The 20,337-nt window shown below is 39.8% G+C and overlaps 1 protein-coding gene across 2 annotated transcripts in view; it reads right to left on the bottom strand.

Moving 5' to 3' along the window:
* The window catches only part of pde4d (phosphodiesterase 4D, cAMP-specific), a gene marked incomplete at its 5' end in the record, with an annotated part of 143,251 nt that overhangs the window by 39,971 nt on the left and 82,943 nt on the right, over positions 1 to 20,337 (bottom strand). Inside the window, one exon of one of the 2 annotated variants that reach the window (XM_080499486.1) lies at positions 20,008 to 20,075. The exons of the other annotated variant lie outside the window; for it this stretch is intronic. Coding sequence (XP_080355612.1) covers positions 20,008 to 20,054 — 47 coding nt within the window. Of the gene's footprint in view, positions 1 to 20,007; positions 20,076 to 20,337 lie in introns of those variants that run through there. 2 annotated transcript variants of the gene reach the window in all.

Genomic DNA, 20,337 nt, shown 5'->3' with positions numbered 1-20,337 from the left:
AAAAGTATAGGCTGATGAATGCAAATGACATAAAATAGTGTTTTACATGAAAACTATAATCACTGCAGGCAAAAAAAAGCAAAAAATCTCGGTCCAGTCCCTGACACCTGCAAACCATTGTACAGACTGTTTCAGTTTCGGAGTAGAGCCATACCCTCTTCTGCCACGAGGTTTGATGTCGATGGGCTTGTTGGTGGCGTAGGGCGAGCCATTGGAGCAAGCGTGTCGGTATCGTGCTATCTTCTCCAGAGAAAGATAATCTGAGTTCACGGGCAAACTCATTCTGACGAATGTTGTCAATCTGTGATGAACATGCACTTGTGCCAGACAGATGTGGAAGGAGAGAAAGGGGAGAACAAATCGAAGGACGAGCTTGGTGACGTTCTAGTGGTAGGAGGGGATGTGAGGAAAGGTGTGCAGGAGAGGAGGGGGCTCACTGTGGGCGTGATAGAGAAATAGGAAGAATTATTGTGTTGAAGAGAGGGTTAGAAGGGTGGAGCAAAGTACAGAGAGGGAGAGAGAGAGAGAGAGAGAGAGAGAGAGAGAGAGAGAGAGAGAGAGAGAGAGAGAGAGAGAGAGAGAGAGAGAGAGAGAGAGAGAGAGAGAGAGAGAGAGAGAACTAATTTCGCTTTTCCCACAGATAACCACCAAGAAGGGCTATAGATGGCAAAAACTGTCAGCATGTCAAATAATTGCGATTAGCCATGTTATTATATATATCTTTTTTATCACACTTATAGTATAATATAGGGTTGAAGAACTAATATTCCCAAAGGGCCACATGAAGAATTTGCACTACTATTGGGGGCTGACATGCGAGTTGACATGACTTTTATAAAAAATAAATCACAATCAATAGTTAACCAAAATGTATATACAATATGATCCTTCAACTTAGCCCCTCATCTGCATACCCTCTTAAAATGATCCTCCTATGCGTCTTTTCAAAGTGCTCTATAGTAGTGATTCCCTTCCCATTCCACAATTCTACTCCGCAAACAAATAAATTCTACAAATTACAGAACAGTGAAAAAGCGCAGAAATGCTTGGAATGCTTGGCGACGATTTAGACGTCCCCCTGATTACATCAGGGGAGTTAGAGATGATCGTCTTTGATCATATAAGATTGATTACAGCTGACGAGTCGGAGGCATCAGCAGACGGAGACATAACTGGGTGGATGATCACCCTGCCCAGTGATTCGTGTGATGACCTTCTGGATGAAATAACTGGGAAACTGTTGGAGGTTGTTGTTCCTCAGGTCAAGGCCAACATTGCCTCACCAGAGGGGCAGAGCTCTCACCGTGGGACACCAGTAGACATTCAGGTCAACTTAGGATGCTCCCTGTATCAGTGCTTTGTTGCAGCGTTGGGTGTCGCCCAGGAGAAATGCAAATTCTCTAAGCTCCGAATTAGATCAGCAGCTCCAGAGCTGGTAAAAAACGTGAACATGGCTGTAGACACTTGGCCTTAATACTGTAATTTTAAAAGTTCAACAACTACTATAAGTACTCAATATATCTTGGAGCCAAAATAATTGAGGCTGTAGGTCTTGAACAAGAACTTACAACATTGGGACAGAGGCGCTCTGAACAGACAAGGAGAAAAGCCCAGCCAAGCTTTAGGGTGAAGTTGAAGTAGTTGTTCCAGAGGAGGACTTCTAAAGTATCTTCACCCAGCTCCACCACCACGACAGTTAACAGCCAGGAGAGGAAGGATAAAGCCTCATTCTTCAGGAGGATGCAGCCTTCATTTTACAATTATGGGGGATCTATTTGGTTTCGTGAATCGTCATCACCTGGGACGTCTACTAAACAAAACATAAACAATAGAGATTGTGAGCACTGATGTGGGTTATCTCTGGGTGGTCCAGTTCTCCCACAATGAAAATAAATACATTCTCTCTGTACAAATTAAACACATTGGCTTTGTGCTGCGTTTTGGTGAAATAAGGGTGTAGTTTTCTGCTCATTCTTCTCCCTTCAAACTGTGTGAGCGTGGACTGGCTGGCTTTGAGTTGCTGTCAACCCTTTGAGGTGAAGATCCTTCAGCTTTCACTGCTGCATCGCTGATCTCTCGGCTCAGGTCTCTGTGTTGTGGAACACTGAGCAATAGTGGTTGCATTAAAAGACTAATTCAAGTCGATGTAGTCTCTGTAATTCTTTAATTTTACAGAGTGATCTCATTGGCTTGATTTAATAATAAAAAAACAAACCAATGGAAGTAAAATATTACAACTGCTATGAATACCTTCTAAAACTATGTTGAGCTTTAGTTTGTCTTCTGGATGCTCACTTCTGGGGGTCACCATAGAGGGATCGACATTGACAAGCCATTGGACTAGGAGTGTGATTAAATATCAGCATAATTGTTCTGGTTTGACACCAGATGGCCTTTACGGAACAACCCTCATCAATTAGATGGTTTATAACTGGCACCAACAGCACACAGAAAGTTCCACTCCAACATGTAGTTACCTTCCAGGGAGCAGTTAGAAACCACCTAGAGTAGTGAACCATCAACAGAAGGATTGTAACCAGCTCCCTCATTAATTCACATTTGTAATATCTCACCCGGTCAGAAATAAGTAAAAAAAAAAAAAGGAAATTTGACCATTAAATTTGATTAGTTTTATCAAAGATATACAGAGCTTTTTTTTGACAATACCATTCAGTTTAACTAAAATACTTCACAAGATGTTCTACGTTTAAAGTAAAGCCACCCCTATCGACTAGAATCATGGAATTGGAAATATTTTGTCACTAGGGGGCAGCAGACCCCCAGAAACCAAAACTACTTTCACTGCAAAGTCCTTGTGACGCTAGAGAAGTGTGGAATTAGTCTACACACACACACACACACACACACACACACACACACACACACACACACACACACACACACACACACACACACACACACACACACACACACACACACACACACACACACACACACACACACACACACACACACACACACACACACACACACACACACACACACACACAGTCTCTGTGGAGTTGCAGCTTCTGTTCAGCTCTGACAGAAGCAGCCAGCATGTGACAACAGCTCCTGGGTGGACAGGGCGCCTGTCAAAGTCGCAGATGCAATGACAGACACAACAGGCTTCTGTGTTCACACTGAACAGCTCACCAGTGCCACACACAAGTGCTGTAATAGTGCAGGCAACTGTTGAATCACATACACACCAGATTCAACATGCATGGATTATCACACCCACGCCACACACGCCTTCACTTCATTCACATAACGCACACAACCTGTAACAGAAGCACAAGTGTGGCCATACACTGTCAGCTGCAGTGGCGTGCTGTTACAGAGCTCCGGGAGACGGCATTGCTGTCGTCACTCATTGTCCCAGAGGCTCCCAATCAGAAAGCCAGAATCTCTGTATCTGAACACTGAGACATGCACATACAAGCTGCATCGCCCTTTCAAGTAACTGATGAGTATAAGACAAGCTAAGTACGTCACTATTTCAAAAAAAAATTAAAATGCTGCTAATCAGATTTTTGAATTGACTTGTCAATATGGCTAAAAGACAACCTAATGAAAAATATACCTACCGAAAACACCAAGAAAGAATATGCTAACCTGAAAAGAAGCTGAATGTGGCATCTGTGATTAAAATGTGGGGGTCAAAGGGACTGCAGACTTTACGGTACAAAAGTGAATATAACACTAAACTAACTAACTGGCTTTGAGCCAGAAAGACAAGGCAGGCTTTAAAGAGCTTGCGATGGATGGGGTCACTGGCCTCATTTGGGGCTTATGGACAACATATCCAGACAAAGTGGAAGTGAGATAGAGACAGAGGGATCAAGAGCTTTAAGTGCAGTAAGATGTGATATGAAGTCAATAAAGAGGAAGAGAAATGTAAGGAATACTCAAATGACAGAAATGGCAGCTAGTCTATGATGAGAAAATAACATGTCAAGCTGAAAGATGTTACAACTGACAATATTTATTTATATTGCATGCTGCCGTCTGTCCGTCTATCTGTCTCATGAATAGGAATATTCACTTCAAAAATAAATGTGTCCTAAATCATGTACTATCATACTTATAATCTTGAGCACATTTATGTATTCAGGCTGTTAAACCTCAATGCAGTACACTTTAAATACTTAAGGGCCTGCTGAGGCTGATCATCATCTTCAGTGTGTAGCAGTGAGGGGAGGAAGCTGCAGCTGTAGTGTGGACAAACACCTCGCAACACAAACAAAGAATATGCGTCAGAGCTGACGATAATGTGATTTCCACACCGCATGATAAATAAATGTATTCATTTCATCTTAATTTTGAACATGTTTAAAAATGCGAATGTGTTATGCAAAATAGTCTAGTAATTGTAGTTTTGAATCCATCTCAAACCTTTGCCAAGGTTTGAGATTTTCTTATCTAGCTTCTGCACTTCTGTTGTAAAGATAATTTTGAGAACAATCTGATAAAATGATTGCCGGACTGGGGAAACAACAAGTATTTATTCGGTTACAAATTTTATAAAGCCAGTTATTTTGCAATTGTTGCATGACATTTTGAGTTGTTGTTATTTGTGACTAATATTTTTTGTCAGGGATACAGAAACTCTGATTAAAACTAAGTATTCTAAAAAACGAAACAAAAAACCCCAGTAAAATCCCAGAATAAAGCCAAAATGTACACAATGGCTTTGTAGATAAATTCAGCTCGAAATTACAAACATTATTAATACCATAGCAGCCCCATGGATGGCTGATACACTGGTAAAAGCTAAAACCATTTTCTTTTTTTAAATTACATTTAAAAAGAAATACTTCAAATATTTAACTTTAAAGGGGCCAGGCGATCATCACTAAACATAATAATAATATACTTTGTTTGGTGTTGTGGACAGGCCAATTCCTCAGCATCAGTCCCTCCCCAACTGTTGTCTGATGCAGCATGTCATTATTTTGCATCTTATTTCACCCCATAAAATGTACAGATAAGAATGAGGGTCAGTCAGTCCACCTTAGGCAAAATGACTGTAACTTGCGCCTCCACACACAAATATTCTGTCTATTCTTTCACCGTTTAGACTGTGCAGCTCGAAATGACATTGTAGCACCTCAAGCCCACAACAGGCAGCCTTGACACTCTGCCTGTACTTCAGACAGTCAACAACTCCCTTCAGACAGGCACTTTTTTCAAAAGCTCTAAAGGCAGCAGCAGTTATAAACCCTCTTTTAATAAACAGAATAATCTAGATGCATCCGTAATCAATAATTGCAGGTTTGTATCAAACATGCATTTTTTAGGCAAGATTAGTGATAAGACAGTTTTTTATGCTTTTGTGATAGAAAATAATAACTTGAATATTTTTCAGTCTGGCTAAACCACAGCACTGAATCATCACTTATGTGCATAATGATATTTATGCGAGCAGTGACACCTGTAGAGTTTCACTTTCAGTATAACAGGATCCGAGTACTGCTTTTGACAGTTGGAAACAACATATGGGTACAAATTGGTTTCAATCTTGCTTGCAAAATTATATCGTGTGGCAATAAGTAATTATGAATCTGAGCGTATCAAAATCACTTGTGGGTTTCCTCAAGGTTATATCCTTGGGCCTCTTTCATTAAAGATCTAAATGCTTCCTCTGGCTCAGATCATGGAACATTACAACATCTATCAGCATTAGTGAATGACCACAGCCCCTTATACCTGCCCCAAAGAGGAAAGGTTCAAGGTCAGCAAAAGAAGCCAGAAATCTGGGTGTAATTATGGAAACAGACCTGAAATTCAACAACCACATCTGCTTACTACCACATGACAAATATTGCAAGAATTAAATGATTTCTGACTGAACAAGATTCAGAGCATTCATGCAATTATTGTCAGTAGGTTGGATTATTTTAAGAGTGTGTTTACATATCTCAGTAAAAAAAAGCTATTCAGAGCCCAAAGTCCTCACACACGCCTGTGTGTCAAAGGATTGACTTAAAAACCTTACTTCTTGTCTATAAAGCTTTCATTGGTCTGTCTCTCTGTTTCAACCTGCTGATGAAACTCTGACACTCTAGCCTCAGTGGCCACTTCCGTCTGATAACATCCTGTTTAAAGCTTCACTATGACGAGGTACTGTTAATCAATTGTTAGGTGTCATCTTGGTCTCAATATGTTGAAATGTAAACAGGAGGACTGCAAAAATACCAATTCTAATTGAACCCGGAAATGTATGAGTTGTTTAATGAATCCACACCTGTTATGAATGTTGCCATTAAGTTCCTTGTTTGAGAACAGACATTTGTGCAAAAAGTATTGGAAAATTGAGCAGTGGGACGTGCATTCAAACATTTAGAGTGGCTTCACCTGTTAAAGGCTATAGAGTATTTAAGTTCATCCTGAAATTTCACTCGAGGGAGAAACATCCATAACTTGTAAGAATAGTATGTAGCGTTTACATGATATGAGAGACAGCGCTGGTCCCTCTAGTAGTACACACTGTACATGAACATATATATCTATAGACATATTTCCCTTTAAAATATATTTTTTATTTTATTCTTAATTCACTTTCACATAAATAATGGATCTGTGACACAAATTCCTCCGCTGTTGGATCAAGTAGATTTAGCGGACTGAATCTTATACTTCGGGTCATAGCAACAGTGCTGTTCTTCCTGCATCCTGATACATCAGCTGTCTTTACTGGTGTGATAATTCAGAGACAAGCAGATGAGTGAAATAATCTTATTGAAGCAAATGAAAGCGGTTACTGTCGTCCTAGGATGACAGTCAAGTTTAACTGCTGGGTATTAGGAGACACAGGAAGGGCATGGGGCTTATTCAGGTGACCCCCTGCTGCAAAGCTGTGTGAGGAGATGAAAACCGAGAGTGACAGCAGAGGAGGGGCTTTGCTCTGCATCCATCTGTCAGGTTTAGCTGCTTTGTCAATCAAGAAAGCATCTCCATGTGAGCTGACTGAATGCCGTCAAGAAAGCAAAATATAACCCTGTGAATAATAAACCACAACTGTGTCTTGAAGCCACCTGAGGCGGCTCAAAGCCATCGCAACCGCAGCTCCGCTGAAAACCCGGTGCTGTTGCAATGATTGGACATTTGTTTCAGAGTATGTAAATCAGCACAGGTAATGTGATTAAGAGAGAATAATGTGACGGCAATTCAGCTTCACAAGGCTAATGCAGATTAGCATAAAACAAACAAACAAACAAACAGCTCTCAGGCAGTCGTGCTGCTTCGGGAAAAGGAAAAAGCAGCTGTTATGTGTCTCAAGGAGCAATTCCTTCACCTCAACTCGATTCGCTCATCCTGCCTGCCTTCACAGTCCCCTGCTGGATTCATGTTTATCATGTGGTTGCCATGGTGAGTAGGACAGGTAGGCCCTCGCAGCCAATCAGACGCCAGTTGCTAAGGGCACCGCAGCAGATTGTGTAATGAGAAAATTAAAACGACAAATAAAATGTTAAAACCCCCCATCAGATGGTCGCGTCAAACACGCAAGTGCAGCATTTGACAGTGGATTAAGCTGGAAAGTAGGCATTAACTCCACTAAGGCAGTGCTTTATAACTGGATTACCAAAACAGCAATTGATCAACTACAGCCTGTCTCGAGCATCAGCAAGTATGCAAAAGAGAAAGCATATAAAACCACCTCACATGTGCTAAATGTTTTATTCAGAATTGATTCTAAATTTAGATACAACTGTGTATAAACCTGCTCGGGTAACTAGTGCCACACATTTCTGACTATTCGATTGAAGATATTCCAAAATGAACAGTTGCTCCTATAATAAAAGGTGCAGTGTTTTAGGTTGTTTTGTTAGTTTTATTCATTATATACCATGTGATTCTGTATTTCTTCATTTTATCAGTTGTATGTATCCAGTTTCACTGCTAAATGCCCTTTATATGCCTTTTTACATTATTGACTTGTAGTGACTGCTTCCTTAACCACCTTTTTTATATTTGTGTGTATATTTCTTTTAACTGATTTGAATTGTATCAATCTGCATTAAATAGAATTAAAGTATTAAATGCTCTTGCTAGGCTCTGTCTGTTGGTAGATATCAATCAGTATAAAACCTTATGATCTATTTAAGCATTCTATCAGGAGTCAACTATTTTGCTTTAACAGCTTTAATATGGTCTATAGTGGATTTCATAATTTCAGTTATATTATCATCATCATTATGGCCAACAGCAGACACTTGATACTTCACAGCAGCCATGCATGATTTACCTGAGCTCTATTTATACAACTGCCTGACTCACAGGCTGCAGAGAGGATTTAAAGCAGCCCAGCTATTGTTTGTCTCATAAACTGACCAGGGCATGAAGGAGAAAAGGAAGCGACCCCCAACACGAAACAAAACAATGTGGTGAAACGTGATCACTGAGGACGAGACCAAAAGACCCAGACATATTGTGTACTGCAAGTGTGCATATGCATTTTGCTGCATACACTGCTAGTGTGTGTATGAGAGAGAGGGAGAGGGAGAGGGGGAGAGAGAGAGAGAGAGGGGGGGGGGGGGGGAGTGTCGTGATGTGCTCTCGCTGAGGTGATGCTTGGGCCGTTTGAATGTAAGAGCCATGTACAAAGAGCAGCATGAAGAAATATTTCTCAGAGGCAGACAAACATTTGTGTCAACTGAGTTCTCCGAGTCACATACACATCAGAAATGTGCAGAAAACATTACTGTAGCTATATAGATGTGTAAAGCCTGAAAACAGTACATACACAATTCTCCTTAGAGGGCTGAATGCAATGTTTTTGCGATGTATTTCTATGGTGCAATTCGGATTTTAAAGGAATCACGACAAGAAGAAATGCGGTGATCTTCAGAAAGAAAGTAATATAATGCTGCATCCAGCTCTGAAAGGATAAGGACATGCACGTCACAGGCCATCATAAAAGGACAGACACAGTGGAAAAAAGCCTTATTAACAATAGACTGAGAAACAATAATTGTTTGTCATTTTTACTTGTAATAGATCAAGAAATATTCTACGAGAAGAAATGACAATTGTCTTTTTGAATCATCTTTTTCTCAAAAAATTATTTTGACTTGAAACCAATTAACATAGTTTAGTTTAGGAAGGGTTATATTTTTTGCACTGTTAATACTGTCTCAGCTTAATGGCAGAAACTCTTTATGACTATATCTCCATTGAGCATTCTTTTAATAATTTTGCCAAAACAAATTCCAGGATATACATTTTAACAATTGCATATTTTAATACCTAAGAAAAAGAAAATTATATCAACCACCAACAAAGCCTGTAGTGATGCAATGTTGACGTGGAAGACGACATTAAAGAGCCTCTCTTCAGGTCTAAAATATGACTGACATGAGCACGTTTTAACATAAACCAATAAAGTCCTTAATTTTGTTTTGGATCAGCTGTGGCATGCATACAAAGTCACTGGACTAGTGGCTCAAACACCAATAAAAGTTCCTGTTTGAAATCCAGGCTGATGCTGTTTGGTAGTTTTATAATCACCACAAACAAAAAAAATCCCAGACTAAGTAGGCTGTGCTTGTATAAGCCGAACGTGATCACAGTGCTACAATTAATCTGAAAAGTAGTTTTGTAAATAAAGTTCGCCATCCCATGTTAGGCGTGTGGCAGTTGAATCAAATGCATTCCTAAATTTTGTTTTAAATGGCTTTTTGATGCCCACATTAATGGCGAAATGGATGGATGGCTGGATGGATGGATGGTGGCTGGACACATGCACTCATGGTCTGTACAGCTGTGCTCAGCAGGATCTTGGATGTCACACACTTGGGCACATAGAGCTCCAGTGCACCTCAAGCACATGGTGTAGCTAATAGGTTTAGCTTGGCAGAGGTCCTAGTGATGTCAGAGTAATCCCTCATTAAAACCCTGATGACATCACCACGCTGTTTGAGAGTGTAAGAGAGCTGAGGCCACATGTTTATGTGTAGGGGATGCCCTGTCAGTGTGCGCCAAAGGATTCCTTCCGTGGGACCCACGTAATCCAGGTTAAGCTGTTCCTCAAAACACATTGAATGAACACTGGCGTCACCGTGGCCATCTTAGTTATACATGCGGCTTGATAAGTACACCTCCCCTTTCTTGAAAACAACTTCAACTTCAAAGAAATGGACGGCGGGATCAGACTTATGTTGAAAAGCTGCTTTGTGCTCAGTAACTGCTTGCGAGCATGAAAGTGAAGCATGCCAAAAATGTTTCTCTTCTGTGTGACGTGGTTATCGAACTGCAGTCCTGTCACTTAAAGCTGTTGTTTTCAGGGTCCAATCCAGAGGAAAAGACCATCAAAAACTGCAGCTCTCAGAACAAAATCTAAATCTACAAGCTCTACATATTTTATTTTATCATTTTCATTTTCATTATTACACAAGCACAACACTTGTGGCTTGTCACTGTATTGCTTTGTTTAGATATAGCTGGTATGTGAGCCTAAATAGGCCAAAAATATTGTATACAATATTGTATGTAAAATCCAAAATATATTTATTGTAACTTTGTGTTCAGTTGTTGATAAAAATCCCTTCTGTGATTTATCAGGTCCATGACAAATGTTGGGCTTTGTATAAAATGTCCACAGCATGAATGTATCCTGATGTCACTCACTGTGTTGTTTCCAAGCCAACAACATTCATACTGATTTAACCACACTGACTGGCCCATATCCAGCTTAAATGGCCCAGACTATAAATAGGGATACGTCAAAAGTCTTTCACTTTACATCCTGAAAGCATCAACATTTATTGCACATGATATGAAATCTAAACAACTATTTCTTTGGGAATGAAAATTCAATCAGGAGTCCCACCTCCCACACTGTTTCTCTTTAGCAAGGAAAATACAATTTGCTTCTTTAAAGAAGCAAGTATCTTTTCATAAACTCATCCTCACTGTGTGGCTTTATTGCCAACACAATGATAGGAATTGTAAACAAAATAATAAGCTGTCTGTTGCTCAACAGTCAAATATAGACTGAGCACCTGATGGCGTTGGCGCAGCTGACCATTCAACTAATCGTATTCATTGTTCCGAGACAAGCTATGCGCATCTCTCTCATTCAACTAATCATGATCGTCTGGAAACATGATACAAAAGGAACAGATGCCTTCAGGTTTAAAAAATAAATAAATAAATAAATCAGACTACACTCTCACATAATAGTACAATTATCATGTATTCACCCTATTTTAAGATTATTTATCACACATTGCACAGAAGGCCACATTATTGGAAAAAGTATAATTATTGCGCATCTGGCCACATGGTTTTTAGTAGTGTGTTATGCCTTCCTTGCTTACTGAAGCTGTGCAGCTGCCAATGAAAAAAAAAATGACAACTGCTGTTAGTTTTATTAATACATTTGTTTGTTATTGTTACACTTTGCAAAGTCAAGTCCTGATCGTGGCCAGCTGTTTGCACATTTGACATCCTGATCTACAAAGACAAGAGCAAATCGTGCTCATTTTTGCTAAACCAAAATGCTGTTTAATAATGGCATAATAAGTTGATCATAGATCATTTGTAGCTTTTTGAAAAATATACACTGCAGTGCACCATCGTCTCACATTAGTGCTGGTAGTAACGGTGCATACCTGGGGGAAAGGATATCATTAATCTGGGTAACAGACTGAGAAGTGGTAAACAAGCAAGTGTTGAAGAGCGGAGACAAACTGCAGCAAGTCATTAATGAAGGGAATGTCATTAGCAGAGTAAATTAAAGAATATATCATTTTCCCCACTTGGTATACTTTGTGTTGAACATGTGATCAAAACGTGTTTCAAATTCACAGAAGGAACCCAAAAAATGCACTTAATACTTATTCAATGGGAGTCCTTTATTCTCCTTTGGAAACAAACAAAAAAACTCTACTAATTTAATTACTTATTGAGGATAGTTTTCATGGAGGCAGATGACACCAACATTTGCTTCAGCGCAGATCAACTCAGCTCCACTAATCACAACATAATCAAAGCACATTTGTTAGGAACCTGGAACAGGACCTGCAAGCTGGTGGAAGGAGGAAAAAAAAAAAACAGTCATGGCTCAGTAAACAAAGGGGGGTCTGTCCTGGCTCTGTCTACCAAATTAAATGGATAATAAGCACAGGTATTCAGTGTTGTCAGAAATTGTGCTGTCATTGTTCATGCTCATTTCTATCTTGCTGAGAGGGTGTTATTCTACAGTGTGCAATATGAGAGTCTGTTTAACCGGGTGGATGAGAAGTCTAGCAGTTGAGGTTGTGCAAGTGGGAGTTTCCTCTGAGGAAGCACTAAAAAGAATTTGTAATCTGCCAGCTCTTGCAAGATATCAGAGGGAGGTGAAAAGGGTAGACTAAAAAAAAAAATGCACAAGTCTATAATATTTACATTTCTTAATCGTGCGTGTGTGTGTGTGGGGACTCCCTCTCCAAATCTGAGCCCTCCTAATCCGTCTCTATGCCTCCTCATAAACGCTGTCGTCACTGTGGAAATCCTAATCTCCACTGTCGTCACAAGCAATTCCCTCCTGAGACCAACGTTGTCACATGCATGTTTTTCTACTCATAAGAAGTAATTCCCATAACATCTGTGATGATCCACGTCATAACGTCTGTAATGCCAACCACAAGGGAAGTGGCTGAACTAAAAACAGCTGACTGAGTATGCAAGAGTGAGCGAAAACCTGCAAAGAATGAGTATAATTTACTTGAACGAGTCATCACAGGTTTGAAATCGGAACCTAAAGAAGGGGGTTACCAGCTATGTTGCAGGCAAGAAATTAAAGCCAGATGAAATCCCCCATAAGTCTCCACCTCCAGAAAGTGAGTCGTGCCACAAAAACCTGCATTGCCCCAGCATTTCAAACACTGTTATGCTTGCAACCTTATTCCCCACATCTTTTTGTTAGAGTACAACGGGAGTCATTTCTTTTTGCTGCGGTCTGAGTAGAGAACAAACTGCTTTAAGAGAGCTGCTTTGTTCATTCAGGAAAGGGCCGTGGCGCGATACAATCTGTTGGCAAAAGAACAGGTTTTGTTTGGGTCACAGTGTGACGTAAAGAGCTGCGCTGTAATGATATTTCCTAATGTCTTCGTATTTTAACATCAGTACTGATATTTGAATGGTAGGAAAGCTGAATTCAAGTTCACACGGTGGTCAGTCAGGCTGCAACAAAATGGCTAATAACATTAATGGGAAGCAATGTGGCTATGGGCAGAGGGAGAAAACCTCAAAGAAATTAAATAAAGCCTTGTTGTCATACTGACAATATGAGTTGGAAGAAGCCTCTCTCGGGGTTTGGTGAAACCAAACCAAACCACCAGTTAAGAGATTGGTGAGTAAACAAGATGTCATGTCTTCAATTGAAGAGTCATAAATTAAAACCGACTGAAAGTTTATTCTTTCAATGCAGTGAAGTCATGTGCAAATGGAAAAAAAACCCAATCAAAGACAGAAGGTGCAATATTTTATACAGCACTTTGACTATTGTATTGTACGGTGCTCTTGTTATACTTTTTTGTTTCATTTGACTATTAAATGTATGTAAATGCATAAATCTCTGGGACACCATATGTGAATCTATGCAGAGTGTAGCAGAATGCCACGAATGTATTACTCTATACTCTAACTTTCATCCTTTAACCCAGTCAGGGTTGTGATACTCCGGAGCGGATTCAGTACATAGGCCAGATAGAACATGCAAATTATACAAAGAAAAGTCCAACTGACATTACATCTAAGGATTTTCTCATTAAGAGGTGACTCTCAGGGCCATGTGGCCAGGGGCCTACACACCGTCTCAAAAAGCGACACTTTAAAAGTGAAAGCCAGGAATTGTTAGTTCAAGCAAATACAATTAAATATGAAGTATGAGGAAATGAAAAATTACATGTCATAGCTATTAAGACGTTTCTAGGTCAGGAAGCTGGGCAGCTGAATACACACTCAAATCTAAAATAGATAACAATAATTTCCTTCTTCAAATTTCATTTAACTTACACAAACAACTATTAAAAAATCTGCCATTGCTCAGACAGTCCAGACTCCCTTATCCACAGCTAAAGCTTGTAACATTTCTATTTTTGATTTATGAGGAGCTCACAAAAAGCACCTGCAGCTATCCCCTGCCTCCAATATGTCTGGCTGCTTTGCTCCATTCTTATTGATCTGTCCATCTTCTTGCTTCTGTTGCGGAGATGAACACAAGATTGAATACCCCATGTAGCAGCTGCTGTGTGGACAGCGGCGGCAGAGAGCAAAGGCCGAAATGAAGAACACTGAAATGGATATTTAAAATGGATATGATGTAAAACTGCCTCAAGGTCTTTGTGTGGAAATGAGAGCCTTGTTTTCATTTCATATGTAATTGATGAAAAAGATATGCAAGAATGCTGCGAAATCAGCTGTGCTTGTAGTTAGTGGTGCTGTATGAAGCGCATTTGGTCTCTATGTCATTGGCCTGCGTGTATTGATCAATAAAAACAACCAAGATTGAGATCAAGGGAAAAACAAGCGGTCCATACATCACATTGTGTGCAACAAACCGAAAAGCCCAGGACATTAAAAACTGTTTTTGATATCGCTCATCACTAAATGAGTACAACTACAAATCTGACATGTTGCAACTATTCAATTACATGTAAAAGTTCAAAGCAGTTCGTCGTTGACTCACTCAGATGAAAAGACAAATATGTAAAATAGTTGATTCATTTATTCGTCGGGGCAAATAAAAAAAAAAAAGAAATGTTAGCTGTTAAATTATTCTAACAGAGTTGAAATGTTTTGGCTGTGAGATGCAGTGATGAGTTTTGACAAGCCTAATGCTGAGCTGCATCTCAAGTGGTGTGTTTCGTGTAACACATGAAGTGTTCCTCCATAACACATAGGAGAAAGCAAGAAAGGGGAAAGGGGGATCAAGTGTAAGTAAGTGCCAACACAAGAGAAATCCGAGAGCAGCAATGTGTGAAAGACAAATTGCACGATGAAGCAAGTGGAAGAAGACCAACCGGAGGACTGCCAGTACTGACTGAGTCATTGTGTGTGCTCTGCCAAACACACGAACAGCAAGATGTCCTGGGAGGAAAAAGGTGTGAAATAATCAACTGATCATTTAGCAAGTCAAAAGAGGGGGTACATGACTTTCTTTCGAGAGGGAGAGGAGGTCAAACAGCGGAGTAATTGTCACAGAGTGCTACCTTTGGTACAGATTAAACTGAGATCCTCAGACATATCAGTACGAACACGTCGGCCATGGTTCGTGGAACTCCAAACTGAATTTAACACTGCACTGACTCATGGAAAAGCTGAGACACAAAGGCATCGAGTTAATTCCTAAAATCACACACACACACACACAATGCAGACCTGACTTTTACAGGAATTCAAACTAAAGTAAATCCTGTTTGGGTGGGGTCCATGTCACATAATTTATGCTCCGTTGAAAATAAACTCATTAGGTAGTCATTGGCATTATTATTGTTATTATTATTAGTAGTAGTTAAAATAGTTCAAATGTCTGGGTTTTTTAATATTTAGTAGCTGTGTGTTCACCAACATAATGACAATACACAATTTTTTGAGCAATGTTTATGTATCACATTTTTTTTTACTTCAATCTCATTTCAGTTTATATGTTTTAATGCAGACATAGGAGTTAAAAAAATAAAAGTAGCATTTGTAATCTACAAATACACCGAGAAATTATCTCTTTATATTTATATAGCACCAATTACAACACAGTCATTTCTAGGAGCTAAATGGGGGATATGTTATTCAATTAATTTTCAGCCTTTAAACTATTATTATTGAAAGTAGTTGCATATAATAGCACTCTTATGGTGCAATTCCTAAGACCAGTTTGGGTCCAGTTTTTTGGCTCTCATATGTAAACAAAACACATGCCAGACAGCTGATGAGCTAAATAGCCAACAATGTAACTCCCATAAATATAGTGAAATCTGCACAATGCACAAGGCCTGTGTTTCACAATTCAATCAGTCTTTCAGCTAATAGCATGAGTTTCAAAGCAAACCAGGATCTACTTTTCAAAACGTACGCAGTCCATTACTTAGCAGCATTCGCACTTCCTCATATGGACCACACTGATGCAACAATCAAGTTTCTGTTTTGAATGAATCAAACGTGTGAGAAGATCCATAATTTCAAAGATTCTGAATTAAAAATTGCAAAACATAATTCCTGTTCAAATGTAGTTATTCCTTGTTTGACAAAGTATACAAATTCTTGTCCACAATCTTAAAACACTGTGCTAAAATATCTCAATATACGATACAGACTAAAACTAAACTCTTATTAAATGTTTAGGTAATTTCCACACATTTTATCTTTCAAGAATTTCATGAGCACCATAAATTGCAAAATAATCAATTGATTTAACAGGTTTCTGTAAGACAATGTGGTGTGTGAAAACACACAAAAAACCAAACAAAAAAAACAAGTGTGAAGGAAAAGGAGTGTTCGACTGTGTGGTCTTTTCAGGGGGAGTGAATGGGGAGACCCCTTAATAAGGTAGAGTACATCAGCATCACCCTGCACAGCAGGTTGGCAGAGATTAATGCTGCAGCTCGGTGACGGATGACTTTGCCTCCTCAGAACTGACAGCAGGTCTCTGTCGTCTCTAAAAAAGCCCAATCCTGATTTCTCTGCCACGATCCCAACCAAGCAACTTGAAATGGCGGAAAGCAATCTAAAGTTTGGCTGAGATTGACCCGGCAGAAGTAGAATCGATGACAACGGGAAGAGGGAGGAATCCTCAAAAAGAAATAGAAATAACAACGCCTTGTGCTTCGTTATCTTACTGACAAAATAACCCTGGAGAAGCCATTCTTGGAATCCAATGAAGCCGAGAAGTGGTGTGAAGAGATATCTTGTGAGTAAGACACGTCTTAAAAGAGAAGACTCAATATAAGTTTTCTGTTCTCGTACTGAAAGTCTGCTTGTTCTCCCTGTGAGTGTGTGGGTTTTCTCCAGTTCACTCCCACAGTCCACGATTGTGTGTTTGAGGTTAATTAGTGACTCTAATTTACACATTCGGGCAATTGTAAAGTGTGTGAGTGGTTGTTTGTCTCTCTGTGTTGACCTCGTGATGAACCATTAACCTTTCAAAGGAGCACCCTGCCATGGCCCATCGTCGGCTGGAATCTGTTCCAGCAAGCAGAATTTTGATAAACCTTTACAGAAGATGAATGAATGGATGGGCCCTGAACTTCTATTTACACTCTCCAAAATGTAGTGATGAGAGGGAGAGAAAAGCCACCAGGCAACACGTATCCGATTTTTCTTCTAAATATAGTCTCGTCTGTTCTCTCTCCAACTGCTCTCCGAGGCACTGAATTCACCTAATTGGATTACTGCACATACTTTTCATTTCCTTCCTGGTTAGTGTTTAATGAAGTTTAGACAATCACACATCTCAAGTTTATTCATTATGGGACTGAAGGCAACACCCTACGCATACACACCCGCAGGACAAAAAATATGTATTCCACAGCTCCCCAGAGTGTCTGCATCCATAATATATAAGCAGAGAGGCAGCGATGTCATCAATATAGATTAAAGATAAACAATACAATCATGTGGAACAGAAGTGTACACCACCGGGTTCCATGGCCTCCAAAATGGCATGAATGTGAACAGAGAAATCCCTGGACGTGGTGTTTTCACATTCACAGAACGAGAGAAAGAGAAAGTCAACCCTGCCTCAGGTTTAAATGCAATCCAACGGGCTTGTCTCCCATTAAATGCTCGACTGTGACATTCCAGAATGGTTGTCCCAACTCTCTTCACAATTTCTGCAGCCATCCAATCTGGCAACACATTACATTCCAACAGGCTGCACATGACATATCAGTTATTGAAGGAAATACAGTAATACATAAAGACCTCATAAATGGCTGCACATGCCAATGGTAATAAAAGTCCCCTTTACAATTATTTTGATGGTTTTAATTCATTTTTCGAGGAGTATAAATTTCAATTTGACAGCATCGACACAGTGATTTAGGTAAGTGTGAGTCATGCACAAGTGTGTCATTGCAAAAACCAGAGCTTGTGTGTATTGCTTGAAAGATACTGATAGAAATAGTGACCATCGTGCCAAAAGACCCTTTGCAGTTCACTAGGACAGGAGTGAAGCCGATGCCAAGAATACGCACTCCAACAGTGTATGCATGACAATACAACACATAAGTATGAAGAGAAAAAAATGTTTTGCTCTCTGTTGATAGAATCCTCCAGATTACTGAAATATGTTTACTTAGTAATCTGTTTCCTGATCAAAAGGCCAGTCCACTTTCCTGTGTGCATGTGTGTCTGTACATGAGTAAGTCTGGCATCTGTTTCAACATATTTAAAGATATATGAAGCATTTCTTTGACATATTTCTTTCTTAGTAACTGTGATTACTGTGTTGCATGTCATAAGTATCTTACTGATCCGATTAATACAGCATCATGTAAACACTTTTTATTGGATAGGCACTAGCCAAATGATATGACATTAGGATTGGTGGAGGTAATGTAAACCTGTTCACAGTCTATTAACAGTCCATGTAACTACGTTTCCCACTGTCAGAGCTTTGTGTGCATATCCGTTGCTCAACGTCATTGTGTGACACTTCATGTTCATATTCCGACAGAAATGGTCAGTTCAGGAGAAAACAGTGCTTTAAAAGATATTTGAAGATTTTAACATGGATGAAAGGCCAACTGATGTGAATCCCTCCGTGGTTGTCGCTGCATGATCATATTCTAAACGGAGAAGCTGTTGCAGTTTCCAAAGAAATACAACACGCTTGATTATTCTAGCTGAAAGGACTGGAGTGTTTTGGAGTTAAATGTGGGATCATGTGTGCACGTCAAACACAGAAAATCCTTATGGGACTGATGCACTGAGATACCGACTTGTTCTTCGTTCATGTAAACAAGAATATTGGATCTCTTAATCAGATTTTCAGTCAAAATTACAAAATAGTAGCTATAGAAATGTGACTAATGTCTATGCCATAAATTCAAAGTATAAAATGTGTTTGGAATTCTCAAAAACAAAATAAATGAAATGCACCCTATCTTTTCCAACATGAGTAACTATATTGAATGATGACAGATGATTGAAAGCAGAGTGCATTGATAGCAGAAATGTGGACCATTTATGCACATCCTGCAGCCTTTGCAAGGGAGAAACAGGAAGATGTGATCAAATCTTGCACATGGCTACAACTCAACTTTCCACAGAATTACAGTTCAGAGAAAGCACAGAGGGGTAAAAGTGGTTATGACTGAAAAAACAACATGATAGACGTTTATAAAGTGATGCAGGTTTTGTGCACGTGAAGTGTCACACCACTTAGAAAGGAAATGCTAAAGAAAAGTGTCTTATAAACAGATGTAGTACGCCAAACAAGACATTTGACTGAACTCTCTTTAGCGTCATTAGGAATAAAAGCGAAAAGCACTGGAAAAGCATGGTTGGAAATATAAACATTGTTCAACCCCATTCTGACGACATCACACGCTGCTCAGAGCCCCTCCCAGTTTATAACATAGCAGAGAGACAGCTATTCCCATAAGATACCCAGCCTGAGTATGACCAATCAAAACAAAACAGCGGGGAAACCCAACAACACAGCACTTTCATCAGCATATTTTTTTCCAGCCCGTGAAAAGCAGTCTGGCCATTACAGACCTCTGTGTGTTCACCATGTCTGACTTGAGTTTATGGATCAACTGAAGCGTTTAGTGTGAGGGGAAAATGACAGGAAATGTCTGGCCCATTTAACAATAAATTCCCCTGAATGGACCTGAGCCCAAGCTTGGGAAAAAACAGACACTGGGCTGGGCGAGCCTTTGGTGGGGGTTTGGAGAGATATTTTCTAATGAAAAAAACAAGTGTGCAAAGACATGTGTGCCTATTCACATTTTGTCTTCGTGTTTTGAATGAACACACAACCTTAGAAATAAAGCTATTAAAACCAGCATTACTCACCATATCCAGGAGTGTCGTCTGAAAGGAAAATGACTGAGGTGCATCATGGGCGGATTAGTGGGAACACCTGGACAATGTCCAGGCTTCATGCCAAAGCCGTGTCAGGAGTGATCCCCCTTCGTGTATCACCCCCTATTGGGTTATCTATCTACAGATACTGCCCCAGGGCACTGAAGGCCCCAGCACAAAACATACAGCTCCATAGTAAAGTCCTCTGGCGTGATGCAAACGTTCACAATAGTCCTCCAGGAAAGAGCCCCTCTCTGAACTTCCCAGCCCTTCGTTTTTGATCCTAGGGCACGGTTACAAAAAATGCAAAGGCAAAAAGAT

The sequence above is a fragment of the Blennius ocellaris genome, assembly GCF_963422515.1.
Source record: "Blennius ocellaris genome assembly, chromosome: 7".
Lineage (NCBI taxonomy): Eukaryota > Metazoa > Chordata > Actinopteri > Blenniiformes > Blenniidae > Blennius > Blennius ocellaris.
Note: the sequence above shows the minus strand (reverse complement) of the source record. Positions and strands in the feature narration are given on the sequence as shown.